We start from the raw sequence: 19095 nt of genomic DNA, 5'->3' as shown, positions 1-19095 counted from the left end.
GTGACGGGTCACGTGTGTATAAGAGGCCGCTGTGTCTGTGCTGGTGGCTGTCATAGTGCGCAGTGCTGTGTAGTGATCACTAGCGGCCGCCGCCATGGACTCACCGCTGCTATGGACGCTGCTCTTGTGCGCTGTGCTCATACAGCCCGGCTCCGCGCTCATCAGGTGAGGGATTAGAACTCCCAGCGTGCCGCTCCGGGTAGCCTACTGGTAGTTGTAGTTTCACTATGGCTGAAGCTGATTCCTTTTCTATGGCTTGGTCGGGGGAGAAGTATTAGTGATGTCATGTTGAGTTTTCAGATGCGGTTTTCTAGCCGGTATTTTTTTAATGACGCAAATGATGCGGTTTTTCAGTGCTTCTCTTTAGATTTGAACTAATCGCACCAAAAACTTTCACGTCACGTGATGAAATGTGACAATCTTTATGGTATCCATCTAGCTGTTTTGATGCAAAATTTGATTTTTGGTTCAAGGTACGAAGGAGATCACTTGCTGTGTGGTTTTTTTTTTTTTGTTTGGGCCACATGTTTAACTTACCAGATTGCTCTTATAATAGTCTTATTGTTTTCAACTGTAGAAAGGACCTTTGTTCTGATGGCACTTTTTATGATGTTTCGTGTCCCATCTTCAGGCAGCATGTTATAGAGTAGGGGGAGCTGAGCAGATTGTACATTGTGCCCTGTCTGCGGGCAGCATGTTATAGAGCAGGGGGAGCTGAGCAGATTGTACATTGTGCCCTGTCTGCGGGCAGCATGTTATAGAGCAGGAGGAGCTGAGCAGATTGTACATTGTGCCCTGTCTGCGGGCAGCATGTTATAGAGCAGGAGGAGCTGAGCTGAGCGGAGCTGTATAGTGGCTTCCATGTGCCTGTATATTGGGATGTGAGGTGTCTTTATTGCAGATAGCAGCGTACATCACACTTTATAGAGGAGTCTATGGATGGCTCTTGTGTTGCGAGGACTTGCGGTTCTCTTTTGTAAGGTTTCCTGATAGTTGTAGAAGTTGAGAGTTCTCAATGGTAAAACTATGATTTTTAAAGGGGATGCGGCTAATAAGTGGATGGGTGATGGCTGTCCTCTAACGGCGAGGACCCCCTACAATGCTCAGACACCAGTCTTAGTGGATAACTGCAACCAATGCATCAAAAACTTCTAGGACCAGGACCCTCAACTTTTAATTTCAAAATACCTTCTAGGAATAAACCCCTTTTATAAGAAGTGTATGCTCTGTACCTCTCCTCCAGGAGTGTAGGCCTGGTTTGTGCTGTGTACACACATGGAGTGCTTCTATCTCACTATAAGGAATGCCGGCTATGTCAGTACAGTCCGACAGGTTCTGGTGTTGTGATATTGAGGGCGTATAAGTGTTTCCTGCTCGCTCTGCGTGTCTGCACAGGCTGTGTGTCATCTAGTATTATCTAGCCAAGCGGTCACGAGACGCTGTCACACTGTCTGGGGCAGGACTAGTCCTTGTGCTTCTTGTATCATGGTGGATGCAGCACCATGACTCAGAATTAAAGGGATATGCTGAAGTTTAAGCTGGTCTAAGACTAGGACAAGACTAGCATTGCTGTCCTTCCATGCAGAAGTGTTTTACCAGAACTTTGAAAGCAATAGTGGCTTTGCTGATGGTAACTGGGCCCTATTCCTCTTCTTCTCCTGGCAGCCGCGTCTTCTGAGTAGGGACGCACATAAAGACGTCACACCGGATGTTAAGAGCGGTGCCGACGGATGGTGTCTTAAAGGCGTCAACTGATTTTTTTTTTTTTTTTTAATAACTATTGGCAAGTCCATACTACTCATGATTTGCCCCAAATCTCATGATCTTTAGAAACCTTAAGCAAATTTATCACCACATCATGTCCCCCACCCCAATGAATGGTCCTATAGGTAATAAAAAACAGTTGTGAAAAGCCAGATTTTACGGACTTGCCACAGTGCAGAGGATAGGTCTCTGAGCATCAGTGCTATATGATGCATGGAGTCCCTGCTGCCTCCACTGTAATTATTGTGCATCATAGTAGTGAGAACTGAGTCCACTGCCCTGCAATTCGGTTAGTGAAGTTTAGCCTGCACACAAACTTTTTTTTTACGGACTGACCAGACGTTTTCCGTCGTCCTAAGCCTTATAGGTGTTTTTTTTTCTTACACATGTCTTACAATGGTATCCATTGTGTAAACCTCCATCACCTGCCAATATTTATTGTGTTCATTGGGCTTCAGCAATAAATAATTATTTATATGGCGCCTACAGATAACGCAGCGCTGCACAGAGCTTGCCAAATTGTTTCCTGTCCCCATGGGGCTCACAATCTAAACAACCTACCAGTATGTTTTGAGCGTGGGAGGAAACCAGAGGAAACCCACGCAAACACGGAGAGAACATACAAACTCTTTGCAGATGTAGGGTTGGATTCAAACCCAAGACCCCAGCGCTGCAAGGCAGAAGTGCTACCCACTCAACCATCATGCCACCCTTAGTGGCAAGTTAATCTTAGATGGTGGCCTCCTTTCTGGCCAGTCATTATCTGTAGCGATTACTTGACACAAGGCCATGTTGAGAAGTGAGTAGACACCTGGTAAACAGAACCTTTTTGTAGCTTTTATCCGAGGACAACATCAGAAGCCACCCCTACCTAAGCTAAACAATTGGCCCAACACCTAATGTCCTGGTACCACCGACACGCTGCTGACTTTTGATAGCCAGGCATTTTCTTTGCAGCCGGAGTAAGTTTGTATTATTACATAAGCTCTCCTCCTTCTAGAGGGTGGTCCCAAGAATCAGACCCCCTCTGTGGTTTTCTTATACCCTGATAAAGACAAGGGATTTCTTCATGAGATTATATTGTGAAGTATCTATAATCTCTTATATAAAGATTTCGTGGACAATTAATGTCCTTAATATACTTTGTGTGTGTGTTTTTTTTTTTTTTTTTTTGTTACGTTTAGTCTAAATCCATGTTTTCTCTGCAGAATCCCATTAAAGAAAATGCCGACTATCCGCCATACAATGGCCTCCGCTTACAATGATCTACAGAATCTGGTTGGAACAAATGAAAAATATTACGCAGGATTTCCTTCCTCCAAAGAGCCCACCCCAGAGAAACTGCTCAACTATCTAGATGTGAGTATGGTGGTCTGGGTGATTCTGTGATTGGTCATCACGCCTCTTCACTTGCTACACAAAATCTTTCACTCCTTTGTGCTAACATTGCATTATGTAACTATATAATGGGACCCGAAGGGAAGGGATTCTAAGACTATTTGACAGTGGAGTTCAATGCGGTTTCTCATAAATTTCTCAATGGTTGTATCTGACCCCATACACACAAACGTATATGGCGCCGACTGCTCCCATGCAAAGGGCAGCTACTATCCAACCGCCGTATAAGTGCAGTATACGGTATGCACCTGTGACATGTCAAAATAAAGATGCTTGTCCCAGAGTGACTTGAAAACCTCTGGAATGTTTTATAGGTAACCTATGACTTTACTTCCACATTTTGAGATTCTCCTTCTATGACAAGTTTATTTCCCCCCCCCTCTCCCGACCTCTCCTATCCTCTTCCCCCTGACATCCTATTCAAATGTGATAGTCAGGACCGTTAAAAGGAACATAAAAAGATTACATATCCAGTGTCTGCATATTTCTTAAACTATATTCACAACTTCTTCTAGTGCAAATCTGACCAGCATATTAGTCTAAGAAGATCTATATGTTCCGTACGCTATAACCTGCCAGTATCTCATTATAGTCTCTGCGATCCAATTCTGTCCGCCATGCAATTGATTCTTGGCCAGCTTTCTGCTGGAAAGAAGATTCCCCTTAGTGATAAGTGGTGTAGGCATCTCAATGAATTGGATTTCTCTCATGCACATGCTGGCGGAGTGCTGATGCCTCTTTCTATCATCAATTATAGTAAATTTGATAGGAATTTGGGAGGCTCCACTGCCTCTCGCCAAGATTTGCCCCTGACATGCCATTTGGACAAGGACCTAAACTTATAACTTAACGTATATTTTATGCCAAAAACCAGTGTGAAAAATATGCGAATTTTCACTTTGAGTATTAAATGATAAAGGGGTTGTTTCCAAGTTATTCCATGCCTTCATGATGGGAGAAGATTACACTGCCGGGACCCCCACTGATCACTAAAACAGTACCCACAGCGATCTGTAGAATGAGTGCACTTATTCTCACTATGGCAGGTTAAGCATGTGTTCTCCCAGTAGTGATAATTGGACCCCCGATCTCTGGATTGCAGTTGGACTCGCACCGATCAGCCTTTCCACTAGTGTATTCTCACAATCTGTACAGGCACTTAGAGGAAACCTACCACTTGATTTGATGTATTATGAAGCAAACATACCTTGAGATGACTGTAGCTACACTGATGCAGGAACATATCTTGGTTAATCCCTGAGCTGAGTGGTTTTGCTGATGAAGCAGATATAACATTATGATAATGAAGCTCTGTTGCTTCTATGGTTGGTTCAGCACTTCTCCTAGCACGTGAGTTGTTATTCTCTGCAGTAGAGGATGATGAAATCCCTGGGTTGTGCCTGAAGCCAGAATAATCAATTGCTGAACCATCCCCCATCTGATGTGTATGAGTGATCCAGCTCAGGTTGATTAGTTATATCTTGACTAACCTCAATTTGTAATTACAAGCTCTGTGCATTGTGTTTATCTAGGCATCCAGCCTGACCCAGCTCTCCGAAGGTCCAGAATTTGATAATTGTTTTTACAGCAAAACTACTCAGTTCAGGGATTAACCAAGATATGATCCTGCATCAGTGTAGCTACAGTAGTCTCTAGTTTTATGTTTGCTTCATAATACATCAAATCAAATGGTAGGTTTCTTTTAAGTGCCTGCATTGTTTCACAATGCGACTCCCAGACTTCTTCGAGCATAAATTTATAAAGTTAGATATGTCTTCCTGATCAGCTTCTCTGTGAAAGCGGAAGCAAGCAATGATTTGCTGATGCTACGTTTCTGAGGGAACACCAGCAGTATGGGGAAGATTAATCATACGCCTGCGTTGGCATATGATGGTGGCCTTGGTACACATCAAGAGACTTGGGCCGCTTGATGTATCTGGTGGGTGGCAAGACTGCTGGGCAAAACTACTCCCGGTCTGACCTGACCTCTGAACGATTGCAGGCCATTCAAAATTATGCGTGCATGGAGCTGCAATGCCCCATGGTTGCCCACTCCACAGAACCCCTCTATGCTGCCTCACTTGGTGTGTAGGTGAATTTGCAATTCTGGCACTGCTTCTACACCAGAAAACTGTCTGAGAAGCCGTGATAAATCTGATGCCAATTTATCATAATTGGTTTCCATGGGTAATTGGAACCTCATACTCTTGATATATCCCCTTTATGTTTAATGGAGCCCGGAGATGGATGCCTTATAGTGGTATCCGTCTTCTATAGGCTATTTTGTCCTTTAAACTGCTATAGTTATAGCAGCTAGCAGGAAGAAATGGCCCTAGTGCATTTCCCTCACACATCATACACAATAAGCCTTTCAGGTCCTACTAGTATGGAAGAGGCTACTCTGGCTCTAGTACAATAACATAGTTTGCTTTTTTTATTGTTTCCTGTTGGAGCCAGCAGTCACATGTTATCAGAACAATAGATCACTAAATACATCTGCAGCAGCAGAGATCTCTCTGGCAGATTACTGTATCGTGTCGTTCTGGCTTCCAGGCCATCTAGCTCCTAATATGCTTATGATACACTTGCTGAAGGCAAAGTAATATCTGGAGAAAATAGAAATCATAGCATAATTTTAAAAATTTAAGAATTTTTGTCTAATCCCTTCTTGGTTCCATATTATAATAATAATCTTTATATAGCATCATCATATTCTGTAGCGCTTTAAAAATCATAGCGGACATATACAAATATGATATTACATTTCAAAGAGTCATATGGAACAATAGGAGTGAGAACCCTGCTCACAAGAGCTTAGTCTATTACTTGTCTATTTGCAGTATGTGTCCATTTCCTTTCTTGCAAGATCTTGATTTTTTTTTTTTTTTTTTTTCCTACCGCTCCTTCTGTCCCGGTGTTGGTTTAACCAGTTGTGTAAAACTTGTTCCCAGCATACATACAACTTAAAGGAAATCTACCTATTAAGGATGGTAGGTTCACAGTGATGGCCTAGACCAGTGGTGGTGAACCTATGGCACGGGTGCCCGAGGTGGCACTCAGAGCCCTGTCCGTGGGCACCTGCACCATCACCCCACCGGAGAGTTTACCAGACATGACTCAAGGCCTTTTGCAGTCCCTGGCAGCCCAGGACCCTAGAAGGAAGCTTCAATGATAACCAAAGGTTTTTCTCCTTCTTTCTACTGTATTGGTGTCCTTGGGTGCCTATACAATTTAAACATGTGACAGAGCAGGGAGTAATAAGTTACTGTTTAAATTGTCGCATCGGCACTTTGCGAAAAATATGAGGGTTTTGGATGTAGTTTGGGCACTGTGTCTAAAAGGTTTGCCATCACTGGCCTAGACCCTACACTATAATTCCCCAATCCTATAACACTTCCTAACCTGCAGTTTATCTAATCTAAATTTCCAGAGAGGCGACTGGGGCGGGGAGTAGCCTCTCTGGGGAGCGGGAGCAAAGACTACTCCACGCCCCAGTCGCCCAGTAGCACAGAGCTCTGGATGCCAGCAGCACGCCAGATATGACTTGGCCACGCTTAGGTAGGGAGGTATAGTGCATGGTTTAAAATACTACTGGGAACCTACCATCAGATCTACCCTAATAGGGTATGTGCAGCGCATACTGGAAAAGATGACCTATCCTATCTTTTCCCCGTGTATGGAGCGGTGTGGCACCATATCGCTCCGTGTGGCCATTGCTGTCTATGGGGGGGGGGGATACATATGTACAGCCGCAAGCTTACGTCCCCCTTATGGTTGTACAAATGCGGCCTGACCTGATGAAGCATATCGAGCAGAGTGAGCTTATGTATGTTTTATAGTGTGCAAGAAATCAATGAGTTGGGGCTATGTGCACCCAAACTCACAATTTTTCTAAAGGTTTTCCCACCAAGTAAGTAACTTGCTGATCGGTGTGGGTCTTGGTTATGAAACTCCCTCAAATCACGAGAAGGTTGGGGGTTTGAAGGGGTCCGAAGTACCTTCGTCAAACCCTTTGTCGCTCACCAGGATGAGTGGAGCAGACGACCACACATGTCCGTTCTGTGCCATTCATCTCTATGGAGCTGACAGGTTACTGAGAGCTACCGGCTCCATAAAGAGGAATGGCACAGAATGGACAGGCGTGGCCATCAGCTACACTTATCTCAGGGTTTGACGCTTTCACCGCTTCGGTATTATGCTGTAGGTTTTCCGCACCAAAATCTGTGTGGAAAGTCCATGGACAAAGGGTAGAGCAGCTTGACTGAGCCCGCAGGACACTCAGGCTTTCAGCGCTCTTATAGTAATAGTTGTGGAACTTTTCCCAATGGTCATTTCACAAGTATCCGCAACCAGCAATAATGGTGTTTTCATGAGCTGATTTTGTACCTGCATCCGCTAAAGGACATGCTACAGGTTAGAAATATGCAGTGCACAGATGCCAAAGACTGCAATTTGTGTATGAAATGTCCATAAATCTCATACACCACTCTGTTAATGTATTACGCAGGGGATTATCCATTTGTGTGGGCACCCATAGATGGCTCTGAGATTTGATGCTATATACCAGTGGTGGCGAACCTATGGCACGGGTGCCAGAGGTGGCACTCAGAGCCCTTTCTGCTGGCACTCAGGCTATCATCCAAAGACAGAGTTCACCAAACAGGATCAAATCTTTCTGCAGTCGCAGGCAACTTATGAGATGCTGCTCTCAGCGCTATTTTAAAGTAACACTTTATTGGCTGTTAGGATCTGCGGGAAAAGTGAGAAGGTGTTGACAGAACTGCATTATCTTTGGAGGTCCTCCTGCTGGACCCACCATTCTTCCTGTACAGAGAGACCCTGGAGAGAAGCTATTTGCCCTCTTTCTTTCAACTGTATTAGTGGCATTAGGCAGCCGATACAATTGAAAGATGTGGAAGAACACAAAGCAATAAGTTACTGCTTAAAATGCCACGTTGGCACTTCACGGTAAATAAGGATTTTGGTTGTAGTTTGGGCACTCTGTCTCCAAAAGGTTCACCATCACTGCCATATACTAATCCCCCCCCCCCCTCCCTCAGTGTGCGCAATGAGCAGGCACTTAATGAAACGAGACTCCACCGTCTTCATGCAAAAATTTCTAGGACCTACAATAGTGTCCACTTTACATGTTCTCCAGGAAATATTTCTTAGAATTGTGTTATCCTTGTAAATCTCTCTTGCTGAGCCTCTATAGCTCTATCCTTTATGCTGTCTTGTTCATTATTGCAGCTGTGCCACACACTACTGTTACTTCCCTCCGTTACAAAATTTAAAGAACGAAGGTTTAACATATCAATTAAAAATCCCATTGACATCAATATAAGTGTGTGTTTTTGTTTTTGGGACCGGAAAAAATGGAAGCTACAATACCTTTCCTAATTTTGAAGAAAAAAAAAAAAAAAAAACCTAACGGATCCCTGCCAAACAGACCATAACGGATGACATAAAATTTACATTGCTGTCAATAGGATTTTTAACTGATCTGTTAAGCCTCTGTTCTTCACTTCTTGAAAAGAGAGAAGGAACGGTAGTGTGAACTTAGCCTTTGATGTGTATATACACACACTGCCTGATGTCTCTTCTTTTCTGCAATGATTTTACCCTCCTCTTTCATGTCAGGCCCAGTATTATGGTGAAATTGGCATCGGGACTCCACCACAACCCTTCATGGTTGTGTTCGACACTGGTTCTTCCAACCTTTGGGTGCCATCGGTCCACTGCTCCTTGTTGGACATTGCCTGCAGTGAGTTTGCTTTTTATTTTTTTCCTTCTTTGATGTGTTTTATGTGGAAAAATATAACAATATACATCTGTCTACCCCTCTGTGGAGTAGAAACCGATAAATGAAGTGCTGAAAGATTTTTTTTTTTTTTTTTTTTTAATGTAGTCTCGGAGATCAATATTGCTGCCCCCAATTCTGCCAGTGGCTGGAGCTCTCAGCGTTGTGCTGCCCTAGGATTAGAAATGTATCCCTCATCTTTTGGACAGGCGAAAAATATCTTTATTCTGTACAAGCTTGGCATATCTCTTCCAGAAATGTCACAAGGCCGCTCTACGAGCTGTCTCTAGTATTGGAGCTCTGCTCCATTGATGCATAGATGGATTTTGGCACACATGTTTCTGTAGCCTTGGGCAACCCTTTAAGGGAAGCTGTGCACAACTGGGATTTGATCAGTATTTGTATGCCAAAAGCGGGAGTGAAACCTACATATAGAAAAAGTATGATCTGTATCCGTTTTATGTTTTGGATCATCCAAAAAAAATTTGGCTTAGAAATACCGCTGCAAAATACTGATCAAATACTGACAGTGTGCTGCTACCATTCTGTATTTCATCTAATTGGCACGTAATTTTTAGGTTTTTTTTGTTTTTAATAATAATTTTACTGTCTCCTCTTCTAACAGTGGTGCACCACAAGTATGACTGCTCCAAATCCTCCACTTATGTTAAAAATGGTACAGAATTTGCCATTCAGTACGGCAGCGGAAGCCTTTCTGGATACATCAGCCAGGACACTGTATCGGTAAGATGAAATTGGTCTGGGATTAGTGAAGAGTGAAATCAAATTTGATCACAAAGTTCCCCTTTGTGATCAAACTGGTTGGAATCTAATGTTTCTTCAATTGTCCTGGAATTTGGTATATACTCGAGTATAAGCCGACCCGAGTATAAGACGAGACCCTTAATTTTGCCACCAAATACTGGGAAAACCTATTGACTCGAGTATAAGCCGAGGGTGGAATATAAGCAGAGGTTGTGGTATACAGCCTGCCCCCTGCCAAGCGTATAAAAAATAAAACTTAATACTCACCCACCGGTGTCCGGATCGTTGGTGAGGCTCCCGATCCACGTCGCGGTACCAGGCGGCGGCTCCTCTTTCTTCTGTAGCCAGCAGATCGCATCCATGCACTATGACACCGCTGCATCTTATTGTGCGCCCGCCGGCAGATCGCATGGACGCTGCAGAAGAAAGAGGAGCCGCCGCCTGGCACCACGCTGAAGATTGGGGCCCGCACCAACGATCCGGACACCGGAGGGTGAGTATTAAGTTTTTTTTATTTTTTACTTGTCCCGTGTATAAGCCGAGGTGAGGTTTTTCAGCACATTTTTTGTGCTGAAAAACTTGGCTTATACACGCGTATATACAGTACCTGCATCTATTCCTCTAAACTCATAAAAACCAAAATCTCATCTCATTGATTGTTTAACCATTTAAATGACCCTGCTAGCAAAGCTGCCAGAAGCAGAAGTATTGCAGTATATGTTGGGTTCGATCAGATCCTTAGGGTTCAGGTACCCTAGGGAATCTAAATATACAGTAAACTTTTTTTAAATGAGTGTGGAGGGATATATTTTAAACAAAAACCTAAAGTTCAAATCTACCCCCTGCCTTTAAATTTTTTTTTTATATAAGTCTTAAACCAACAAAAAAATTATGCATTGTGCAGCCCTGTACACCAAAGTATGAAATTTAGTGGCCTCAGAATAGGGCAAAATAAAAAAAAAAAAAAAAAAAAAAAAACCTTTTTGGACACAAGATTTACTTTTTTTTTTTTTTTTTTTTTTTTTTTTTCTCCCTGGTAAAACATATATTTTTATTTCATGATCCTACTGGCCCAAAGGATAAAGGGGAGGTGTCCTTTGGTGCACACAAAGAAAGTCATAAAAACAAGGCCCAAAAGAAAAGTGTGCAAATGAAATTTAATGCAGTTTCCCAGTACACAGTTTGGAATATTAAAAGAAATCTACCATTTGTTTTTCAAACAAACCTTGATACCTGATCAAGTGGTTTTGCTCAAAATTATAAAATTCAGCACCTGGGGAAAGCTGGGTTGCATGCTGGCTGCCATTCATAAACACATTACACAGAGCTTCCTGAACTGTCCAGACAGGACTATTCAACCTGAGCTGGATAACTCATACACAGCAGCTGGGGGATGGTGCAGCAATTGATCACTTCTGCCTGTCAGGGACAACACACTGATAATTGGGGATTGCATAACTGGGGTAAGAGGAGAAGCACCGGAGCAGCCACAGAAGCGACAGAGCATCATTTTGTTTTCTCAGCAAAACCATTGGGGTCATGGATTAAACCAGAAATGTTTCTGCATCCATGTAGCTAAACTATTCTCAAGATATGTTTGGTTCACAATGCATGAAAACAAATGGTAGATTTCTTTAAATACCACTAGGAATTACAATGTGTCACACAGAAAACAACCCCTCATACAGCTGTGTACACAGAAAATTAAAAAAAAAAATTATGGACTTTGGAAAGTGGGAAATGTAAATGATTAGGGCTATGTCCTTAAGGGGTTAAAGATTTTAAGTGACAGAGAAGACTTCTTTAAAAGCCCATGACCTAGAGGCTCACTTTGGCTACTTAACCTTTGGCTCATGATTGATATGTCCTACCTCTGATGCATGTGTCCTAAGCTGAGTGCATAGACAGGTGGTCGTACATATGCAGCTTTCATACATTCATGGCTTACCTGTGGCATGAGAATACCCTGTTAATTATTAATTCTCATCTTCTATTTCAGATAGGAACCATTGCAGTAAAGGGGCAGCTTTTTGCAGAAGCTATAAAACAGCCTGGCATCGTATTTGTGGCAGCAAAGTTTGATGGCATTTTAGGCATGGCCTATCCCCGGATTTCTGTGGATGGAGCACCTACTGTGTTTGATGACATCATGGATCAGAAACTTGTGGATAACAACGTGTTCTCCTTCTATTTGAACAGGTACAAATCTTTGATGGATAAAATGACTGAAAAATCAAGACTTTTAGGTTTCTTAATTTCTGCTCTGAGCACATATATACCACGATTGACCTATCATTTAATAGATCAGTGTCCACGGATGTTATTTTTACCGACAGTTTAGACCTACTTTGTTAACAGATCGGTCACAAACCATCTTTCGAAGTTCACTAGTTCATGAGGATCCTTGAAAAGCTATGTTTCCAAACTGATTTCAAATTGGTCTTTTGCGGGTTTTGCAACATTTTTGTTTTTCCGATATCCTCACTGTATCCAAATACTTTGTCCTTTTGATAGGAACCCAGAATCTGAGCCAGGAGGAGAACTTTTACTTGGAGGCACCGACCCTTCATACTACACTGGAGACTTCAACTACTTAAACGTGACCCGTAAGGCATACTGGCAGATCCATATGGACCAGTAAGTAACGGAAAGTGATCATCCTGTAAAGCATTGTACAGGCGTTCTGCAACTTAACACCAAACTTGTAGACGACCCCCTTCCCCCTCCCAGGTATAAACTAACCTCTCTGCTCACAGGGAAATATGAAGAAGCTCTCTCAGTATCGGTCATTTTCTGAACTTTAACCCCTGGCATGATGATCATAATCATTATCACACTCTATACTTTGTTAATATTGGCTTGTGATTGGAACAAGAAGGGTCTCTTGATGAAAATATGATCATCACAGGCAAAAATAATACTGTGCATGCAAGTCGGATCTGGTATATTATGCAAGTGTAACTTCAGAGGAATAGACCTACAGAACTGATCCTGTGTGTAACCCAGTGACTGTCAGTGATCTTTACAAGATAACTGCATTCTATTCAAAGGGTATTTTGACACCTGATTTTTGGTGGAAACTGTCCCCAGCACCACCAGTGACCCAAGGGTGGATTTGCACACACGACTTATTCTGAGCAGTGGTGGGATAAGGTTCACAATAGTCAGAATAAATTAGACCAGCCCTTAAGATGTCACAAGACTTTTACATGAGTCACTGACCCGCAGGCCATAAATAAGGAAGTGACTTATCTAACCGTCTAAGAAACCTTTACAGTTTTAACCCCTGAACATCCACAATACTCGTGTCTGCATTACTTCAAGGGATCTGTGCAGTAGTGTAGAGATGTTGCATTTTCTGAGTGTACTTCATCTCTATTGTGCCACATATCTTGTATGAGACTCTAACAGGTTATTAAAAAGATATTTGAGACCGTGAATGGAACCCAGGTGAGTGCCACTGGTCATTAACCAATTTCACAAGTAACCCATAGATAATAACTAGATAATATAGGCAATTCCTGACTTAAAAGGAACCTGTCACCAAGTTTTCTCATATACAACCAGTGCCATGTTCCTATAAAGCCCTAATAACCAACTGGCACCCTTCTTTAAGCTAAAAAGGAAGCAGGGCAGTGATTTGAAGAGACAGGTGTCAGTCAGAATAATGGGGCGTGGTTCACTGCCAGAGAGTCAAAGCCACTAGAAGGAGTTAGGAAAGCTAATTTGAATATAATTAAACTGTCTGTAATTAAGATATAGTGCCTCACTGGCTGCTAATTTTAGGTGATATGGGGAGGACTTTAAAAAAAATGTACTCATTCCAACTTGCATACAAAGTCAACTTAGGTTTGTTCTTATCTTGTATGTCGGTTGGGGACTGCCTGTACTGCGCGTAGTGTTCCTGCAATCTCCATCTCTAAGGATACATTCAGACGGCCAGGTTCTTGCCTGGACTGGATTCCTCTTCACCCCTCCTCCCTCAATAGGTAGATGAGCGTCCATGCCACAAATCTGCACCATCACTGTGAGCCATAGAAATCTATAGGGGCCGAGATCTGGTCCTAAATCATGCAACCAGACCACAGCCCTCATAACGGCCGTGTGAATAAGCCCTAACATTGTACACAGAGTAGCCGTAGAAGTTGACACACTGTGCAGGAGATGCGGAGAAGACCTGCACACTTTGTGAGGTGTCCAGACCAACCATGACGCTCTTTCACACTGGCGTTGATATTTTTCCATGTCCACGCTTCAGTGACTTTCAGATTCCTTACTGACCATTTGTGTTTTATGGGTGTTTTTACGTGGGCTATTTTTTTTCACTGATCCGTTGTCTGTGGAAAAAAATCTTGAAACTTGTCGGAACGAACAAAGGCACAACACACAAACCAATGCGAATCTGCCCAAAGGCACACAATCGTGGTCAGTCCGGAAAAAAAGCCTAGTTCATGGCAGGATTTCACGGACCAACCACAGTGCAGAAGAGGGGGCTCTGCATGTTTGATTGATATATATCTCTCATGATCACAGTATCTGCGCTGCTGCTTGCAGGGAAGAAAGGACTCCATGCATTGTATATGACTAGGCTAAAAGAACTGCTTGTAGCCCTTCCTCCACATTGTGGTAGGTTCATAAAACCTGGCCAGTCTGTTTATTCACGGACCAACCAGTCATGTTCCGCCATACCTGAGGTGTTTTTTTTTTTTTTTTTCGTTTTTTCCAAGAAAATGTAGTAATCATCCAGGCAATCTGTCTCACAAGAATGTGAGGTAAATAAAGCCATATGAGAAACAGATGTTTTGGTCTTCTACCATAGTTTGTCAGGCTTTACAGGTTTAGTTTAAATCTGCTTTTATCTCTGCATCGTGAAACTTGACTTGTTTGACTTAACTTGCTAATAATGATCCTCAAACCACGGAAGGGGTGGGGGTGCTGCACATGAAGCAATTTACAGAAATGGAGAGGACTGTGAAGTAAGGGACCACACAGGAAAGACTAGAGTGCAACAAACATTTACACTGTATTTTAAAGTGTAGCTGTAAAGTTATAATTTTACCAAATTAATTTTCCCCTTTAAAAACCAGCAAAACGATGCCTACTTTGTACTGCTCACCCTTTCCTTTCCAAAGGTATGGCATTTTCTGTTCTGAAAGTGTTTTGACAAAAATCTCTCACCAGAGCTGAAGTGGGCAGAGACTAATGTCTCAGTCTATGCCCTCAATCTGAGGCCAACTAGCATGCCCACAGATCCCATGATACCTTGTGTTCCCTTTAAGTAATTTAGCATTAAATCCATTTAGATTCCCACTTGTAAATCCAGTACACTGCACAGTGCACATACAGGATGTATATGGTGACCGGTCTAGCAGCTTGCATCACATGGAGGAGACGGGAACATTTGGTAAGTGGTAGAAATCATAAGTAAACAAGTTACATGAAGTCTATAGCCTGTGCTGTGCGAGCACTAAGGATTAATAGGTTATTTGCACAGCTGATACTGCTGATGACAAGGTGGGGAAAGGGAGCACCAGGTGCAAAGAGACAGAGAAAGTTATGCAGAATCAGTTGGGAGTGGATGGACTGAAGGGGAACAGGGGAGATCTTCTACCTCACTGCTACATACTGCTACATACTGTCACATGAGCATTTTGCACCCCAAGATCTATTGATTTGAGGGGAAAAAACTTTAGTTATTCTTTAAGCTGAAACATAGTGTAAAATATATCATGGGGGTGATTGGTAACTGAATGTCCAGGTCATACATTTGCAGTTCTGTTCTGCACTTCTTTGATATGTAAACTGGTTCAGCTAATAAATGCCATCGTAGCCCTTTTTAGGGCTAATCCTTTAGTGGCCGCTAAGTTTGGAAACGTTTTATTGCCCTAATGTGAATTTGTGAAAGGGGCTACTGGGGCGTGGAGTAGTAGCAGCAGCTGAGGCTACACGACCTGGCTACTCCATGCACCAGTAGCCTTTTTCGATCCTCCTACTATGTCGTCTTCAGCGTGCAGCCCCTGGTAGCTGTGCACACTCGTCTGTGCTCTGCATAGACAACAGATGCTGCAGATGATATGGTTGAAGGATCAAGAGGCTACTGGTGCGTGGAGTAGCCGCGCCATGTAACCACAACTCCGGCTACTCCACGCCCCAGGAGCCTCTTTCACAAATTTGCATATTGGGGGAAATAAAAAGTTTTCAAACTTAAAAGGCCTCTAAAGGATTGGCCCTAAAAAGTGCTATAGTGGCATTTATTACCTGAACCTACCACCGGATCTACCTTAATAGGTAGATCTGAGATGGTAGGTTTCCTTTAATTGCATGGGTGTTTTTTGTTTTTAGAAAGAATTGGCAGATAAATTACGAAGATTAAGTGAAATTATACTTTTTGGTAATGAGCAGTAAAACTTGCCTAAAGATTTTAAAAATTTGCATGGCCTCAATCAATTGCTTTTCTCCAGGTTAAGCTACACATGCAGAGGGTGCATGTACTACTGTAAACTGCCAGCTCCATCTCTCTGCAGATCATTCTTTCTTCTGCTTTTAGGCTGGAGAGGGTCACACTTCACATTCCTATAGGGTGAATTTATAATTCCTTTATTTATATAGCGCACACCGATTAATCGGCGCTGCACAGAGCTTGCCAAATCAGTCTGTCCCCATGGGGCTCAGTCTAATCAACCTACCAGTATGTTTTGGAGTGTGGGAGGAAACCCACGCAGAGAACATACAAACCCTTTGCAGATGTTGACACTGGGACTTCAACTCCGGTCCCCAGCACTGTAAGGTTGTAGTGCTAACCACTAAGCCACAGTGATGCCCTTAATTTATCACAGCTTGAACACCTGAAAACGGGTGTAAAAGCTGTGATTTGGTCCCAATTCATTGTGCAGGCCAGGGTGCAATTCTATGCCAGGTCAAAAGCCTCCTATATAGAACTTGAGAGATCCACTGTTGGTAAAAATCTAGCTGTATATAAATAAATCACACTTCTGACAGCAACTTTAAAGAGGACCTGTCACCCAATTTATCGGCACTAGGAGCTGCTTACTAAAGTAAGCAGCTCCTAGTGCTCGATCAAACGTCCCAGTATTAGTGATAGCATTACGCTATCAAACACTGCGGCGGGGTAGGATGTAATTGTCGGACAGCTCGCAAAGCTGTCCGACGTATTCATGAGGGGGCGGGGTTGAGGTGTGGCTAGGGACGGTGACTGCCGCCTAGCACGTGGCAGTCACTGCCGGCCTATGGAGCTAGTGGGGCGGTCCGGGGAAGAGGCAGCGCCTCGGACCGCCCCCTCATGAATACATCGGACAGCTTTGCAAGCTGTCCGATGATTACACTGTACCCCGCCGCAGTGTTTAATAGCGTTACCGGAGGTTTCCGGTAACGCTATCACTATAACACTGCAGCGTTTGATCAAGCACTAGGTGACAGGTCCTCTTTAACAGTTGGTTCTGTGTCACCTAGAAACTTAATCGTGGGGGGGGGGGGGGGGAGGGGGAATCTCTTTAAAAGGACACCAGACCTGTGCCTGGATACCACAATTTAAAACCTTTATATATAATATAGCCGTTTTGACTTGGGATGTGTATTGACATCAGTGGCCGATCTGCCTGGGGTTAGGTTGTATATAGCAGTATGGCTGTTAAAGACCTACCAAATTCTGGACAACATGTCTCTTCCGTTGGTGCTGTGCCACAACCTGACTCTATAATAATTTTGTGAATTTGTTTGAGATTACAAATCTATGCTGTATAAATGTCTCCCCCTTTGCAGATTAGGGGTTGGGGACCAGCTGACCCTCTGTAAAGATGGCTGTGAGGCCATTGTGGACACGGGGACGTCGCTGATCACCGGCCCGGTGGCAGAAATAACTGCTCTGCAGAAAGCTATTGGAGCCATCCCACTGATCCATGGAGAGGTAAGGTCTGATCACATGAAGCATTGTGTAGTGTATGATGTGCACATGTGATGAGGATTGTGCGGTGTGATGACCCTATGGATGACTCTTCTGTCTTTTGTAGTACATGGTGTTGTGTGACAAGGTCCCATCACTGCCTGTTGTTCACTTCAGGCTTGGAGGAGTAGACTATAGCCTGACCGGAGAACAGTATATTCTGAAGGTGAGTTTATTTAGGTACACGTTGGCCTAAACCCTAGTGAAATTGGACATTGGCTTCACTTATTTTTTTTTTTTTCCATTAGGTGACTCAATTTGGTCGTACAGTTTGCCTTAGCGGCTTTATGGGGCTTGACATTCCTCCTCCAGCCGGACCTCTTTGGATCATCGGAGACGTTTTCATTGGGCAATATTATACTGTCTTTGATCGTGCGAGCGATCGTGTTGGATTTGCGAAAGCGAAGTGATTTCATCTACTCCGACCAGAGCACCCCAGCCACCACTCTCCCTGTTTAGTTTTGGATTGAGCTATCCTCTTATTACTCAGTGACCCCTTTTGCATGACCCCTCCATCAAAGTACATGCTGTCCCTGTGGTCTCCGGCACTATGGCGGGGTACTTCCGTTATTTACCATACTGAATGGTCCACTAGTGCTACTCCTCATTGAGCTTTACAATGATCTCTTCATCTTGGTTTTTTTTTTTTTTTTTGGAAAATTTTTATATAACCAATTCAGCTTGACAAATACTCTGTCACGTTTTTGCAGGAAATTAATGGGGTGGTTTTTTTTTTTGTTTTCGGGGGGGGGGGGGGGTTGTTCTATATTTTAACTTGAAGTGGGTGAAATGCACATAGTGTGGTCGTAATCTGCAATGGATGCTAATATTAAGAAATCTGTACAGTGAAACTTCACAACCTCTATTCTTCTTGGTGTGAACATGGTCTTCCTGCCCCTCATGTTGTATTGTCCACAAAGTCACTGCTCATCCAATTTGTCCGAATGTCAAAAGGTAATAATTTATAGGATACATGCAGCATATTTTATGGTTCTGAATAAATTTAAGTGGCACTTATAGGGGTTATTTAGAAGAACTCTCCCTGGTAAATGAAGAAGCCACAGACCCTCATAAAATACTGATGGGTGTCAGTCTGACCAATAACATTCTCATTTTGATGACTATCTGCATTCAAGGTCTACAGGGTATTTGGATCAAATGATATAATCTCATTCCACACCATTCTTGTTGTGTTTTGTAACGAGTTTTTTGGAGTTAGATAATCTAGGCAAATAATAATTCTAGATGAAATAAACACTGATTCTCTTGCTTAAAAACAGAAATGCTGAAAAAAAAATGTAATGCTTTACTCAAAATAGTAATTGTTTGTCAATTGTACATCTCAGGAATAAAATATTTCTTTGTGGAAATTTTTTATTTTTTTCTTAATTTTCCTCTCTGGTTGTCT

The 19095-nt window shown here is 42.9% G+C and overlaps 1 protein-coding gene across 1 annotated transcript; it reads left to right on the top strand.

Annotated features, from left to right (window-relative positions):
• Positions 1-19057, top strand: LOC140070953 (cathepsin D-like). The gene is made up of 9 exons (XM_072118085.1): positions 1-165; positions 2973-3123; positions 8803-8926; positions 9588-9706; positions 11727-11926; positions 12242-12364; positions 17507-17651; positions 17755-17853; positions 17936-19057. The coding sequence occupies exons 1-9, from the start codon at positions 95-97 to the stop codon at positions 18095-18097; spliced, it is 1194 nt and encodes a 397-aa protein (XP_071974186.1). The 5' UTR covers positions 1-94; the 3' UTR covers positions 18098-19057.
• Positions 19058-19095: the final 38 nt, after the last annotated feature.

Source organism: Engystomops pustulosus, chromosome 7 (genome assembly GCF_040894005.1).
Source record: "Engystomops pustulosus chromosome 7, aEngPut4.maternal, whole genome shotgun sequence".
NCBI classification, from domain to species: domain Eukaryota; kingdom Metazoa; phylum Chordata; class Amphibia; order Anura; family Leptodactylidae; genus Engystomops; species Engystomops pustulosus.
The sequence above is the reverse complement of the archived record's forward strand: the minus strand, read 5'-3'. Positions and strand labels throughout refer to the sequence as shown.